This window comes from Furipterus horrens, unplaced genomic scaffold, assembly GCF_987537825.1.
Source record: "Furipterus horrens unplaced genomic scaffold, mFurHor1.1.pri manual_scaffold_8, whole genome shotgun sequence".
In the NCBI taxonomy this organism is placed as follows: Eukaryota; Metazoa; Chordata; class Mammalia; order Chiroptera; family Furipteridae; genus Furipterus; species Furipterus horrens.
Window position 1 is genome coordinate 54344878 of NW_028327178.1, and position 16479 is coordinate 54361356.

General features: G+C 40.6%; 1 protein-coding gene, 1 non-coding gene and 1 pseudogene across 2 annotated transcripts in view; all 3 read right to left on the reverse strand.

Moving 5' to 3' along the window:
* AFG3L2 (AFG3 like matrix AAA peptidase subunit 2) overlaps positions 1–16479 on the reverse strand; it is a 50418-nt gene that overhangs the window by 4942 nt on the left and 28997 nt on the right. Inside the window, exons 11-16 of the mRNA XM_090285836.1 lie at positions 16372–16479; positions 16155–16280; positions 14204–14314; positions 11200–11315; positions 6860–7060; positions 4618–4812 (exon numbers count right to left, since the gene is read on the reverse strand). Of these exons, the coding sequence (XP_090141962.1) occupies positions 4618–4812; positions 6860–7060; positions 11200–11315; positions 14204–14314; positions 16155–16280; positions 16372–16479 (857 nt within the window). The remainder of the gene's footprint in view (positions 1–4617; positions 4813–6859; positions 7061–11199; positions 11316–14203; positions 14315–16154; positions 16281–16371) is intronic.
* Positions 236–343, reverse strand: LOC150002933 (U6 spliceosomal RNA). Its single transcript, XR_016512823.1, has one exon. It is a non-coding gene; the product is annotated as a U6 spliceosomal RNA (small nuclear RNA).
* Positions 8308–10104, reverse strand: LOC150002934 (keratin, type II cytoskeletal 8 pseudogene; annotated as a pseudogene).

The window sequence follows — 16479 nt, forward strand, 5'->3', positions numbered from 1 at the left end:
CCATTTCATTCGTTTTAGAGACCAGTGTAAATGTGGTTACATTACTGTTTTTTTAAACTTCTTTTAGTTCATTATATTTTTTATTCAATTTTGTTTAATAAAGGTTATTTTGTGTCCTATACTTAATCTGGTTTTATTTTCCTTGCTCTTCTTCTTATATTCCATTTATACGTTCTTCTAAAATTCCATTTTCTAAAAATTGGTTTCTATATAAATAAACATCTTTGTGAAAAATAAAAATATGGAAGGAATGCTTCATGAATTTGCATGTCATCCTTGCACAAGGGGCCATGCTAATTTTCTCTGTAGCATTCAAATTTTAGTATACGTGCTGCTGAAGCAAACCCTGGAAAATATCTTTTAATGTGTGTATATACACATAAAGAAATTCTGGAAGGGTACATAAGAAAGTAGGTGGTGGGAGTGGGAATGTTGTGGCAAAGGACAGAAATAGAGCAGGGAATTTTAAAAGTTAGTTGAAAATAATAAAGACAGACAAGGGCAAAGATACAAAATGAAGCCAGGAAAGTTAATATGAAAATATGTATCTTGAAGTTCTGTTCATTTGTATGGTTGAATCACAAATTTGACACTACACATTTTTAACAGACCACCAAAAAGAGGACACCTGACCAACTGTGTATGGAAGTGAGTGATGGTATCAGTAGAGCAGGGAAGAGTGGTTACGTCAAGAGCATCTCACCACTACAAGGAGAACAAAGTTGGTTAAACTGTAAACTGACCTCATAAAATAGATTAGTAGGTAACTCCCTAAGAAATTTAACATATCTGTAGCTTATGTTAAATGCTATGTTTTTTAAAGATTCCAAATTAAAGAATTTTCTGCTATCTTTGCAATTTTTAAAAACTTTATTATGGAATATTTAAAATATGTACAAAGGTAGAAAAAATGGGTAACTAATCCCCATATAATCACTATCAATAATTATCAACTTAGAGCCATTTTTATATAATTTACTCCCTGATTTATTTTAAAGAAAATTCCAGATTTTATCATTTTATCCATGTATATTTTTGTCTATCTTTAATAGATAAAGACTCTTAAAAAAAATAACCAGGATACTAAAACAACCTAACTTTTAAACATATTGTGTATATAAGATTTGAAGAAATAAGCTTTAGGATTTCTTCTTAGACAATCTTTAATTCTAAAATTTGCCTATTTACACAGTTGCAGGGAACCACTTAAGTTGTGATATTGTAGTTAACTCAATATATCAAAAACAGTCATTTCAACATGTAATGATATTAAGAATAATTGGTATATTTTACATTGTTTTTATACTAGATCTTCAAAACCCACTGTACCTTTTATTCTCACAGTATATCTCAATTCAGATTCGCCACAATGACCGCACAGGCTTGGTTAGAAGGTAAAGACAAGGGGTGTGCAGACAGAATGTCTGGGTCTGGATCCTGGTCCTGCCACTTACTAACTACCGGATGACCTTAACCAAAGTTAAGCAACGCTGTTTCTTCATCTATAAAATGGGGATAATAATGTAGTGATTTCATGAGGTTTCAGGGGTTTAAGAGAAGTAAATACATCTTAGGCAGTACCTGATATACATAATATACTATGTGAATGGTAGCTGATTACTGTTATTCTCCTAAAGCTTTCTCTTAAGAGATTAACTTGTCCAACTTCTTACCCCATAGATGAGTAAACTGAGGCCCAGAGTTTGGAAGGAACTAACCATAGCAGCAAAGGCTCCAGCCACCTCTCCTCTTTTTTTACTTTATTTATTTATTTTTAGAGAGAGAGAGGAAGGGAGGTAGAAAGAGGCAGAGAAACATCAATGTGAGAAAGAAACATTGACTGGCTGCCTCCCACATGTTTCCCGACTGGGGACCGAACCAGCAACCCAGGCATGTGCCCTAACTGGGAATTGAACCAGTGACCTTTCACTTTGCAGGACACCACCCTACCAACTGAGCCACATCGGTCAGGGCAGCCACCTCTCCTCTTGATGGCTCTTGGCTGGCACGTTTTTCTTAACCGATTTAATATTCTCTGATGCACCAGGCAGAATCTCAGAACTCTGTGGTGTTTCAAGATCCTCACTCTATTGAACTAATTTTTCCTTCACAAACATTTATTTCTTTGTTACAATTGTCAGTACATGTACTGTACATATGGAAGGTAGATAACTGGGTGTGATTTCCTGGACCCAACTGAGCATCTATGGCATGCATGTGGAATCCCTATCCTCATACACTATTCTAGAGCTAGTAATCTCGGTTGAGCACTTCCGCCCTCCATTGTCTTTTACAGCTCATTTCTTTTTTTTCAACAATTGTAGTGGGACAACCAACACATTCTATGTGTGGACTGGACCTCTTATCAATGTACCACTTGCAAATGCCTACTGCTTATGTCCTGGGTGTCAAGACTGAAATCCCTCCCCCAATCCCAGGCTGTGTCTGCCACTAGGAGGAGTCCTGGAGTCATTCTAAGGGCTTTCCCCTCATTCATTGTATACTTAATAAATCTGAAGAACTCTTGGTTTTTTAGATCTGCCACCACAAGCACCTCTCAGGAATGTTAACACACACCTGCAACAACTCTGAGCTGGTCTCTGTTCTAGTCTCTTCCATCCCACTGGTGCTGGCACATTGCTGCCACACTCTCCTTTTAAATGATGAACTTGAATCATTTCCACTCAAGATTCTTTAAGGATTCCCTACCATTAAAAAAGGGGGTTGGTTCAGACCATTCTAAAAGTCATTTTTATTCCTAAAATTGTGTTTCTAAATTTTCAAACTAGCTTTTGAGGACCTGGGGACTACAGTCCCCTTCCCCCCATTATCTGTTCCAGGCAGGCCAACCCAATCCTGCCCTCCTCCCCACACCCTTCTCTGCTCATCAGGTCTCCACACTGAGAGCTCCTTTCTTTCCCATTGACTATAGTCTGACTCTTCTTCACGGTCAAGTGTAAGCCCTAAGTTCTATGTAAAGCCTTCTCTGACCACTCCATTCTTTCCTTTCTTGGCGATCCTGCTGTATGCTTTCTAGTGTTTCACAGACACTAGCTCTCTCCCCATTTACACTGTGTACTTTTATGAAAAGAAGTCATGGATTTTTAGAATTGCATGGCACAGGGCAGGTTTACAGGAGGCTTCTCTGAATACTTGCTTATGAATAGCCTACTTTAGAATATTCTTTTGTCTGTGTCAATCCTTTATAAGGTTTTTTTTCATTTGTGTTTTTCTCATTAGAGTATAAAATGTTCCAGAAACAAAAAATTCTAATTTTGGTTCCATGGATCTCAATAATTAAGAGTTCACTGGATGCAAGAAATCCAATGAATTCAAAAAAGATCCACCTTTTGCAGGTGCTATTCAAATAAGGTACAAAAATGAAAATCATGAAGCATGTTTATTCATGGATGCTCATAATTAAACCGATGTACTTTTCATGTGCTGACTTCCGCTTATCAAGTTTGGCTAATTCTTTTATGTGCCCTTTCATCTGTCACTGTTTATTCTGGAGATGAAAAATAATGGTAAATTTCTATCAGGCCATTATGCTCCATATTTAGAAGTGCAGCAGGGCCTCAAATAACATTTCATTCAACGCTGTTTTGTTATAATGGTGATGAGAGGCCATAGGAAGTTAATTCTTGTTTATATCAATTAGCCTATGGTAAAATTGGTTTCATTATATGTCATTTCACTTAAGGTTGCATAAACTATCAACAACATTAAGTGAGGTGTTCTATATTGGTAAAATACTTGGTAGAAAAAAAATACATGGTGGGGAAAAGTGTAGATTCAATTGTTTACTGGGTAGTTGTTAATAGACTTAATTAATCCATCACTCATATTCTTAAACCTGGCTGGTTTGGCTCAGTGGATTGAGCGTCGGCCTGCGAGCTAAGTGTCGCTGGTTCGATCTTCCAGTCAGGGCACATCAGAGAAGGAAAACTCTGATTCCAAAAAACCTCCGCTGCCTTGTGGCATACCTCTTCAGGGGAAAGGCTAAGGGAGTAAACCCCGACAGAAAATCCGGAGCTGGAGTCCCTAAGGCGGTTTGACGTTGTAGTCAACACCGGCAACTCCTGCGGCGCACCTGAAGCCAAGCTGTATTGACTCCCGTCTTTCCCTTGGATCCTTCAGCTGCGAAGAGAGGGGGGGTCTGCTGCATGGGCAACAGCAGACCCTCCATATCACCCTGCCCAGGCTCTGTAGCTTCAGCTTCACTGGAGAGGACACTCCAGCGTCATCACAAGATGTCGATTCAACACGGGAGGAGACAGATACCGTGTCACTCCCGAGTTGGACTGCACAGCCATTCTCAGCGTGCAGATAGACTCTTAAGAAGCTACACCATCGTCTCTCGAGACAGACGGCTGCCGACGACGACGACGACATATTCTTAAGAGCCATAAGAGCTGGGATCATGCCTGGTTTTGCTCACCACCATATTCTCACACCTCACAGAGACAAAAACAACACAGAAATACCAGAGTGAAGGAAGGAATCCAAAAGTTAACCAGGTGTGGGAAATGCTGATGCCTATAAACCAACCAAGAGTCGGTAATCATTTCATAACCTTTTTCTGTGTACAGAATTATTTGTACAACTGGCACCTACCTTCTCCACGTCAGCTTTCTTTTCTGTGAGAAGAGCTACTGTTCTTTTATAAGCATCATTAATAAGTATTCGTACTTCATCATCTATCAGTCTCGCGGTGGCTTCACTATAAGGCTTCTCTAGTACCATGTCACCCTGACGTGGGAGGTCAAAGGAGATTTGCCCAACCTTTTCATTCATGCCAAACTGAACAATCTGAAAAAGAATATATCATTAGTGGTGGAAATCTACTTTTGTTGACAGGCTAACATACTTTTATAAAATCCCAGTAAGTCTTTCCAATGACATTAACTCCATACACTTTACTATAATACTACTCTTTAACCTGGCAAAATCTACATGGTAGACTTGAGTAGTCTGAGTGGATAAGGGTGTTCTGTGTAGAAGCAGTAATGAATAGTGTTTCAAATTCCTCAATGAGGAATACAAGACCAGAGGCCTACAGATCACATCTACGACAAAATTAGGTAAGAAACAGGTGGGGACTAATCCCAACAGCTATAAGACCTGCATGATACTTCCCTCTGCACAAGGGGAAGTAAAGGAGAAGCAAGAAGATTCTGACAGACCTGAGAGAGTAAGAACCTCAAATCCTCCAGGCTCTTCCCACAAAGAGCATCACGTCACCCTGAGAACTGACTCTGGAAGGTGCATTTGCATTTTTCCGTTCCATGAGTTCACAGGGTTGGGAGACTATGTGAAGAGACTGGCCCAGTCTGGGCCATATGAGACCCCAAAGCTAACCAGAATAAGCCTAACATTAAGAAGCTTCTGGATTATCAACAAGACAAGTAATAAGTGTTGAAGAGGTTGTGGAGAAAAAGGAACTCCCATTCACTGCTGGTGGGAATGTAGACCGGGACAGCCATTATTAAAAACAGTATGGAGATGCCTCAAAAAATTAAGAGAGGTACCATATGACCCAGCAATCCCTCTTCTGGGTTATCTATTCAAAAAATCTGAAAACATTTATTCACAAAGATACACACACGCCTATGTTCATTGCAGCATGATTCACGGAGGTCAAGACATGAAAGCAACCAAAGTGTTCTTTGATAGAGGATTGGATAAAGAAGATGTGGTACATATATACAATGGAATACCACTCAGCCATAAGAAAAGATGAAATACTGCCATTTGCGACAACAGGGATGGACCCTGAGAATATGCTAAGTAAGTCAGAAAAAGCTAAGAACCGTACGATTTGACTGATATATGGGCTCTAAAACTGATACTCAGACACAGACAACAATATGGTTAGTTACAACAGTAGGGTGGGAGGTTGTAAAGGGTATAGGGGGCCAAATATATGGTGACGGAAGATGATTTGACTTCAGGTGGTGGGCCCACATGCAATATACAGATTTGTATCATAGTAACATACACCTGAAACCTACATAGTCTTATTAGCAGATGTCACCCCAATACATTTAAACGAAAAAGCTGCTGCTTCTGAAAGTAAAATCCAAACTGACTAGAAAAGAGAAAGCCAGATAAAAGTGGGGAGCAGGAACAGAATCAGGAGAACTCAGAAAGTAGGAAGCCATGTTTTTTAAAACTTCATGAAAACAACAGAAATGAGAATTCTGTTGAGGAAACTAGAAAAGCAGTCCCAATCTTCCTCCTTCCTAAGAGGTCAGGAAAGCAAATTTCATGTAAAAATGGGCAACAGAAAAATCCCTTATGAAGTTATTATTTAAAAAAAAGTGAGCTGAATAATGTCTCCATAGGTAAGGAAAGCCAGATGGAAAGACATGTCCATAAAACAGATGAAAACTGAAGCCTACTGCATCAAAACAGGCAAAGAAATCAGGAAAATTACAGAAAATATGAAAGAATAACATAAATCAGAATCAGAAAAACTCAGATGAGGTTCTAGAACATAGGAAAAAGATATAAAAGAAAATATTAAAAAAATAAAGATGAAGCTAGAAATAACACAGAGCAAACACAATAAATGATGTCCTAAGAAATAAAAGGTAAAAGATGACAGTAGAAAAAAATTTTACATGAGGCATTAAAAAGATCTTGACAAAGTGACTGACCCAGAAGAGCTGACACATGCCTAACAGGAGTGCCCAAAGCCATTTCTTAAGTTTTGATTGCTTTAAAATGGATTTAAGAAATAATCCTTGCCTGAAAAGCCTAAACCAATCAAACACAGTGGTACTGTTTCAGGGCCATTCAGGAATGTCCACTGCTCATGCAAATGCAAGAAAGCAGCACTCCACTTCATACTCACTTGGGCATATGCACTCTGAGTCACTTTTCTCAAGTCATCTTGAGCACCAGTCGTAATTCTTCCAAAGAAGATTTCTTCTGACACCCGGCCACCCAGAGTCATGCACATCCTATCCAAGAGCTGCTCTTTGGTGTACAGGTATTGTTCTTTGGGTAAATACTGAGCATAACCTAGTCCTTTGCCCCTTGGGATGATGGACACCTGGCATGTACAAAACATAAAACTGTTGAAGATTCCAACACCAAATGACGACTTGATGGCAACATTTACAGATAAACTCACTTATAAAACATAAGCACAGAACTGGGCAATCAATCAGGCTTGGCTAGATGAAATCAGGAGAAATATTTTCTCTTAGGACAACATCACCTTAGAGTTCTAGAAAGTATTTGTCTTTTTATAAAACCCAACTGAAATTATTCAGTCTTGACAAAAAGACTGCTGGTGAGTGGTGACACTTTCTAAAAACCTAAATACAGTGAAGGTTCCATTCAACATGACTGCCGCCCATGGCCACACTCTCCTTTACAGGACAGGAGGTAAGGCAGACCTTGATGCTCAGCAGCCTTCATTTTCTTTTCTAGTCCTCTTTTTGCAATTGAGTAAATTCCTTTAATTTTGAAAAAAAAAAAATCCATTTTATTAAGGGATGAATTTATATATAAAAGAATGTACCCACTTAAAGTGTACAATTCAATGCATGTTTTTTTCATGTTGAATGCACTTTATTTTAAACAGCTCCTCAGTTTCTGAAGAATTTGGGGGACCTTTTTAATTTACAGTTGAATGCTGACATGTAAAACCTGAGTCTGTGAGGTCTGGAGAGAACACATCACCACACAATTGGAGATGCTTGTTTATTTACAGGTATGAGTTAATAACATGCAATTGTACAAATACTTGCTCTTGATTCAGCTATTTTTAAAATCAGTGAGTTTTGACAAACTTAACCTCCTACCACAATGAAGATACAAAATATTCTCTTCATCCTCCCAAAGTTTCTTTTTTGCCCCTTTGTAGTTAACCCTTCCCCCTAACCCCAGGCAACTGCAGATATGCTTTCAGTCGCTATGGATTATTACAATTTCTAGAATTGCATATAAATGGAATCATACAGTATGTACCTCATTGGGTTACTGCAGCTATATACAAAGTCTAAAATCAGTGTCAACCCTTCAAATTAATTGTTTTCACTATTCTAGTTGATATTTGCAATTCCATATAAATTTCATATCAATTTCTACAAAAAATCTGCTGATTGCACTGAAACTCCATTCAGATCAATTTGGGGAGAACTGACATCATAACATTCCATGAGCATGGTATATCTCTACTTTTATTTAGGTCTTGATAATTCACTGTACAAGTCCTATAAAAACAGAGTGGGGCAAAAGTAGGTTTGTATGGAGAATAATACGATAATAAATAATAAAAGAATAAACCCTGTTTCACACATTCATAACTGTAAATCTACTGCCCCACCCTGTATTTTGATAAATTCATTTCTATGTATTTCATAGTGTTTTGTTTTGTTTTTTTGCAGAGCCAATTGAGGCTTTATTTTGGGGGAAAAAAACAAACCAGTTGATTTGGCTTCTAGTTAAGGGCATGGGTAAGAGGCGGTCCCCCAGGCGGTAAACTCCCCCACCCCAAGGGCAGCTGAGGACTGGGTGGGGCTGAGCTTCAGCTGGGCCTCCTGTGCCCTCCACCCCCCTGCGCAGCTTGGAGGACGGGAGGGACCGCAGCAGTCATTCACTTGGGCAGGACATCAGATGACTCAGACACCAGCTTCCCATCGTGGGTCTCAATCTTCTTCACAACCACCGTCTTGGAGGTGCTGGAGCTGGTGCGGCTGAAGGAGACAGAGCTCCCGCCAGAGCCCAAACTGGCCTGGAAGCCCATGCCGTAGTTGGGGCTGCCGTAAGCTGGGCTCAGCGCACCTGAGTAGCCGCTGCTGCTCTTGGTGTGGATACTCACATTCTGCATCCCAGACCCCAGTCGGTTCTCCTCGCCCTCCAGCAGCCTGCGGTAGGTGGCGATCTCCACGGCCAGGGCCAGCTTGACGCTCGTGAGCTCCTGGTACTCACGCAGCTGCTGGGCCCTGTCCTGCTTCGCAGTTCTCAGAGCAGCTTCCAGCTCAGCCACCTTGGCCTGGGTATCCTTGATGGCCAGCTCACCACGCTGCTGGGCATCAGCGATGGAGGCCTCCAGGGCAGCCCTCTGGCCTTTGAGGCCATCGATCTCAGCCTGGATGCAGCTGATGCTCCGGTTCATCTCAGAAATCTCCGTCTTGGTGCGACGCAGGTCATCCCCATGCTTCCCGGCTGATGACTGCAGCTCTTCATACTTGATCTGGTACATGGTCTCAGCCTCAGCCCAGCTGCGGTTGGCAATCTCCTCGTACTGGGCCTTGACCTCGGCGATGATGCTGTCCAGGTCCAGGGAGCAGCTGTTGTCCGTGGACAGGACCACGGACGTGTCGGAGATCTGGGACTGCAGCTGACGAATTTCTTCATACAGCTGCCTGTAGAAGTTGATCTCATCACTCAGTCCTTCCAGGCGGGACTCCAGCTCTACCTTGTTCGTGTAAGCTACAACCACATCCTTCTTGATGAGGACAAATTCATTCTCCATCTCTGTGCACTTGTTGATCTCGTCCTCGTACTTATTCTTCAAGTCCTCCACCATCCCCTGCATGTTGCCGAACTCCGCCTCCAGTCTGTTTCTCCTGGGACAGTGTTTCCAGCTGCCACCGAAGGTTGTTGATGTCGTTCTCGAACATATTGTCCATTTTACTGCGAGTCGTCTTCTGCTGCTGCAGGAGAGTCCACTTGGTCTCCAGAATCCTATTCTGCTGCTCCAGGCTCCGCACCTTATCAATGAAGGAAGCAGACTTGTTGTTGAGGGTCTTGATCTGCTCCTTCTCCTGGTTGCGCACGGCCTGGAGATTGAGGTCCACCTCCAGCTTCAGGGGGCTCAGCAGGCTCTGGTTCACTTGGACGGCTTTGATGGACCCTCTACTCCCTGCTCCGCCGAAACCTCCAGCCAGATTCATGTTGGCGCCCAGGCCAACCTGGTAGGCGCTGCCCACCCGGGAAAAGGCTGAGGCGCTGATGCTGGGCCCACTTGAGTATGAGCGGCTACTGAAGGCCCGGGGGCCAGAGGTGGACACCTTGTAGGTCGTCTTCTGGGTCATCCTTGTGGACATGGTGGACGCTGGAGTGGTGGCAAGGAGGCCAAACCAGACGGAGGTTCAAGAAGGAGCCAAAAAGCTGCTTCTCATATTTCATGTTTTTGATGCTATTGTAAATGAAACTGGATTATTAAAATTTTATCTTCCCATTGTTCATTATTAATATATAGAAATACAACTGATCTCTTTATATGGACCCTAGATTTTGCAACCCTGCTAACTTTACTTATTAGTTCAATTGGCTTCCTTTTATATTATTTAAAATGTTTTTTTTTAAAATAATTTATTTGTTTATTTATTTATTTTTAGAGAGAGGGGAAAGGAGAGAGAGAGGGAGCGAAACATCAATGTGCAGTTGCCTCTCACGCACCCCCAACTGGGGACCTGACGTGCAACCTAGTCATGTGCCCTGACTGGGAATCGAACCAGTAACTCTTAGCTTGCAGGCCGACACTCAATTCATTGAGCCACAGCAGCCAGGGCTCTAAAATGTTTTTTGTACATTTTTACTTTGTCTTCTCTGTGGTCTCCTTACTTCAGAGGACCCCTCTCAATTTCCAGCTGTCCTAACAAAGCAAGTGAGTTATGCTGCTTCCGGTCATCCATGCTGCACCAGTTTGGAGAATACTCTTAGTTGAAAAAGGACAAAATTTAATAAACTCACTCTCTCTCTGGTCTCTGCTTACTTTCCCAGGTTCTCTGGGATATACCTATTCACGCAGTTCAGCCGTCAGCCAAGGGTTTGGGTCTCACCCCTCTGCGGCTTTCATGCTTCTAGGACTTTCCTGTTAAATTTCCAATTTTCGTCAAATCCTGAACTTTCTCCTCTGCCACATTACGAGTCCAGCATTTCCCATCACTGGCTGTGGAAACCCTCAGGCAAGAAAGCCACAAGCACCCAATTCTGACTCACTGTAGCTGTTACTTTTTGAAAGTAAACTCTCCTCAGGTTTGGTCTGCTTTTGGAAACTTTTCAGTGGGAGGGGTTGTGTAACTATCTTATCCCACTGTTATTACCAGATGTTTTTGCTAAATTTCTTTAAATTTAAACATCTCTATTTATCCTTTGAAGGGGTACAATCTTCTCCTCCAGTAACTGCTCACACAATCATCTGGCTTGCTTACTGTTCGACATAATCTGCTTTACCTTTAGAAGTGGGTCTGCATGTTCCAGATACCAGCCAGCAACCGCATGACCTGCCTCATGGTACGCCACAGTTTTCTTCTCCTCAGGCTGCAGAACCTGGGTTTTTTTCTCTAAGCCTGACAAGAGCAAAAAAACACCACCACTGTGTTAGGGACACTAGCACAAAAAGAGAGCTCTATAATACTATACATTGCCTTATCTAAAAGGTGATTTAGAGATTAAGGTGCTTTGACAATCCAAAAATTATCGAGGTCAGAATAAAAGGATCAACTTCAAAACAGACACAGCTACAGCAAAATGCATTCACTACCCCTATCCCAAGGCACACTTTTTTCCTAATTTTCCCACTCTTTTGAGCTGCATATATTATTTTGGGAAATAAAACAGAAATGCAAAATAAAATTCAGCAGTTAAGTCAACTTGAAACATACACAATTCATAGAAAACAAAGTCTGGAAAGAGCTCATTGCTCAGTCTAGGTATTCAGAACTACCAAGCACTGGGAAAGCAAGGATGCCTGCCATGGAGACTGCCTGCTCTCTGTTCTTGATGAAAGGTAGACACTAGTCCGAGGTAGACACCAATCGGAGGAAGGACTAGTCTGGAAATACCAAGTTGGTTAGGCCATCGCTGCAGTGCCTAGCACACTCAACAAACAGCCCAAGGGAGTTCCAAGAGCCAGACAAAGGAGCAGGAGGGTAAACCAGAGAAGATAACCCCAGGAAACCTGTGCTGAGCCTGTGTGTCAACTACAGAGCTGAAGGACCCCTAATCTATACACAATTCTTCTCTGGCCTGGATAAAGGTGGATGTTGAAGTTCATGTGCACCTTTGTAATGCAGAAACTTACCACAGTTTGTACTCATACAAATCATCACGCCTTGACAAAAGTAGTTTTGTTGTGTTTAAGATAAACTCATCTGAGAGAATTTATCAACTGATAACATATTAAGGAGTCTTGAAGACTTTTTAAAAAGAGTGTGCTATGTTACCAATGACATGACGTAACACAAGTATGTATATACCACAGGTGGAGAGTACATCCAAGGGTGGGAAGTTAGAGAGGGCCTGTTAACAAGCCTCTGTTTTACATAGATAAGCAGTTCTTGCTTACCTGATAAAACAAAAATTTCCTCATAGTTTACCATAGAAATTTTTCATTTTCAGTATATTATCACAGAACAAGGGCTGCCCACGGCTGGATTACAGTGGCTGAGCTGTGAACAGATAAGCATCCACCCACCTCAGAGCAAGGCCTCCTACTCTACCAGCGCCCAGTTTTCTTTCACACTCTCACTTTGTACTAAGCACTGATGGCATCCCCCTGACTTAAAAAGGCATAAATATGCAGTTTTCACATTTCTATAGTGATTTATTTCATTTAGTTCCATCCACAACTCTGTCATCTTAGATTTTCTCTTTTCATTAACAGATGTTTACAATAAGTGGTACTCATTCATTCAATAGTTATTTAGCACCTAATCAAGATTGAGCACATTGCTATCCTAGCTCTAGATCTTTACTGGAATCTCCATTAGTCTGGCTTCATACTTTCCACTCAATTCAAACTGTCATGTCAAGTCACCAAGAACAGTCTCACTGCCAAGTCCAAAGGTCATTCTCCCTCACGCCCCCACATAATCTGATCCTGTTGCCAACTCTTCCTTAAAAGACATGTCCTTGTCTCCCTTTCCTCCAACCTCCCAAGTCTTCTTTAATGGCACTTCTTCCTTGTCTTATTCGCAGATGTTCCTTCTGGGTCTGTAAGCACACAAGCTTTGGTGACTTTGCTGACTCGCTTTTCATCCCTCTGCTACATTTGGCAATGTTTATTATGCGAGCTCCTGTCCTCCTAGGAGGCAACTGCTCCCTGAGTCCTCTCACCCACCTTCAAACCCCAGGAACCAGTCTGTACCACTGTGGTGTTCCAGAATTCCACATGGACACCCTGTTCCATCTCAAACTTAGCACATTTCATTTTCTGCCAAGCTAGCTGCCTGGGAGAACCCCGTTCTTCCTGCAGCCTGTCAGACTCTCCTTTCTTTTGCCTATTTCCAATGGAACTACCTATGCTAAAGCCTGCTATCTCACATGCATGACTGCAAAGCTGTCTCCGGGTGCTTCTCTCTTCTTCAGAGTCAGATTCATTTTCCTAAACTATCACTGATTATCATATTACTGTGGCTCAGAAAAGAAACCTCACATTTGTTCAGTATTAGCTACAGGACATTTAAAAAAGTCCCTGAGCCTAACATTCAAAGCTTTCTAAAATCTAGACTTAAGTAACTTCTTTCAACTTTGCCTTACTTCCCACAGGAACTTGAGTCTGCCTGGTTTACTTTCCCTCCATGAAACACAGGGTGTATGTAACACTATCTCCAAACCATCTTCTCCTTCTGTTCAGGCCACTGCCACATGGTATCCCATCTGTCTATTGAGCCCAGTTTAAATCCCACCTCTTCTGTGCAGGCCTCCTGATTGTAGCCTTTTCTCTCCTTTGAATGCCCAAGTTTTTGAATTGCTAATTGTGTTTTTATGAGTATTAAGTTGTAAGCTCCCTAGAAGGCAAGGAAAACATATTATGTGCATCCCCACTGTGCTGGCGGTGTGAGTGTTTCCTGGTTAAATAGTCATTAGAGTTGTTTATCCATCAGCTATATTTAGTGTAGAGCACATTTAATTCATTTCTGGAATAGGAAGGTTGTGAACATTTATTAAAAAAATAGATTGGTATAATTCAGGGGACGACATCTCACTGCTTGCTGCCCATGAGAATGAGGCAGTGTGTGGGCTGTGATCTCAGACTCACCCAATGCCGACACCATCCATCTCCAGGGGACGGAAGGGGGTCACAGCACTAAAGGAACATAGTAGGTGCATGGTGAGCCCCATAGCTAGGGAAATATACTTCGTTTTGGTTCTAGATCTTGCCAAAACAGAGAAATCCCTGGCCCCAAATTCATCTTCTCAGCCTTTTGACTTGAGTTATACTCAGAATCCTTACCACCAATCACTCGTTCAATTGCTTGTTCAAAGTGTTTCTGGTTTATGGAATCTGAAAGATGTCTCGCAGCAATCAATGCAGCTTCATTACAGACATTAGCCACATCAGCTCCTACAAAATGAATATACAGAACAGCTTACCCACCAAATATGAATACTCAAACTGATTAGTCACACATTGTGGACAACTAAATCCATAGTCAATTTCTCAACCAGCAGACTGGATTAGAGTTTTAGGTAAATATAATTCAGTTTGATTTATGATAACCCTAAGGTAATCTAGCATTCAGTAACAGCCTGGTAATATACTGGCACTTCAAAGTGAGGTGTAACTATTAGTAGTAAATAGATTATTACAGACAAATACTTACCTTTATATACAATATGGCTCATGTAATAGCAAACTAAGATAATATTTAAACATGCCCATTAATTAACTTAGTTCTATCTCTGTTGGGAAAGTAACTTATGTGGATATTACACAATAGGCTGAAATATAATAAGAAACATAAGCATTAAAATAACCTAGTGAGTTAAAACAACAAAAGTTAAACGTGCGATACATGCCAAATACTTTCTAGAGCCATAGACTCTTGAATTAACTTTTCAGACAAAGTCTGAAATAAACTATAACACAGTGTATGTGCTCAACAAATAAATATTAATGTTATAAATTGCAAAGTCCAAAGACACAAAGCATGTAAAAAGTTAGAACCCTGAGACATTTAAGATGTTTATCTTCTCTTGATAACAAACTTGTTATAATCTCCTTGTACTTTTCAAATGTTCCTTTTTATTTCATTTTGATAGGGAATACGAAGAAAGCATCACATTCTACATTTAAAAACTCTTGGAATAAGCACATTAAAGGATGCTCAACATCACTGGTCATTAGAGAAACACACATCAAAACCGTGAGATACCACTTCATATCCACTAGGATGGCTATAGTCAAAAAGATAGACAATAACAAGTGTCAGTGAGGATGTGAAGAAACTGGAGCCATTATACATTGCTGGTGGAAATCTAAAATGGTGCAGCCACTGTGGAAAATAATTTGGCAGTTCTTCAAAAAGTGATTCAGCAATTCCACTTTAAAGTATATAACCAAGAGAAATGAAAACATATGTCCACACAAAAATCTGTACATAGATGTTAATAGCAGCATTGTTCACAATAGCCAAAAGACAGGAACAACCCAAATGTCCACCAATTGATTAATGATAAATAATATGTGGTATATCCACACAATGGAATATTATTTAACCATAAAAAATGAAATTCTGACATATGCTACAGCGTGGATGAACTCTGAAAACATTAACTACATGAAAGAAGCCAAGCACAAAAGGCCACATTATACAGTTGTATATATATGAGATACTAAAATAGAAAAATCTACAGACAGAAAGTAGATTAGACTAGGGATTGCCTAGGGCTAGGATTGGAGGGAGTAGCTGCTAATGGATTCTTCTGGGGATGATGAACATGTTTTAAAATTATAGTGATTGGTTGCATAACTATATTCAGTAAATATACTAAAAACCGCTGAATTATACACTTTACACACAGGTGAGTTTGATGGTATGTTAATTTTATCTCAATAGAGTTGTTTTTAAAAAACCCAAATATCTTCTGTAACATTTATGGATAAAATGTTATGCTGTCAAAGAATTTGTCACAGATTATCCAGAGACAGAGGGACGAGGGTGAAGGTACAGATAAGGTTGAACATAAATGAAGAATTGTTTTTTAGAGCTAGCATATGGGTACAGAGGAGTTCATTACACTATTTTCTCAACTTCTGTTGTATGTTTGAAATTCCCTGTAATAAAGAAGTAAAAATTATAACTTAGGAAGCCCCAAGATGAGAGGTAACAAAGCGTACTGGTACCTGGCAACTATCATTGATTTAAAGGACTTATAAACAGAACAACTTATGGTCTACTCACCTGAAAACCCTGGAGTTAAGGATGCAAGTTTTCTTGCCAGTTTCTCCTTTTCCAAGGTACTGTCCAGTTTTAGTGGTCTGAGGTGAACTTTGAAAATAGAGGCTCTTCCTTTTATGTCCGGTGGTCCTTGAGAAGTCATTTTTAAGGAAACAAAAGTCATAGTGAAACAGTATCATACTCATGAAAACTGGACTCAACTCAATGAAAATCATCTTACCAATAAAGATTTGTCTATCAAAGCGCCCTGGCCTCATCAGTGCGGGATCTAGGATATCTGGTCGATTGGTACCTGCCAAAATGACTACATTTGTTGTTGTGTTAAAAC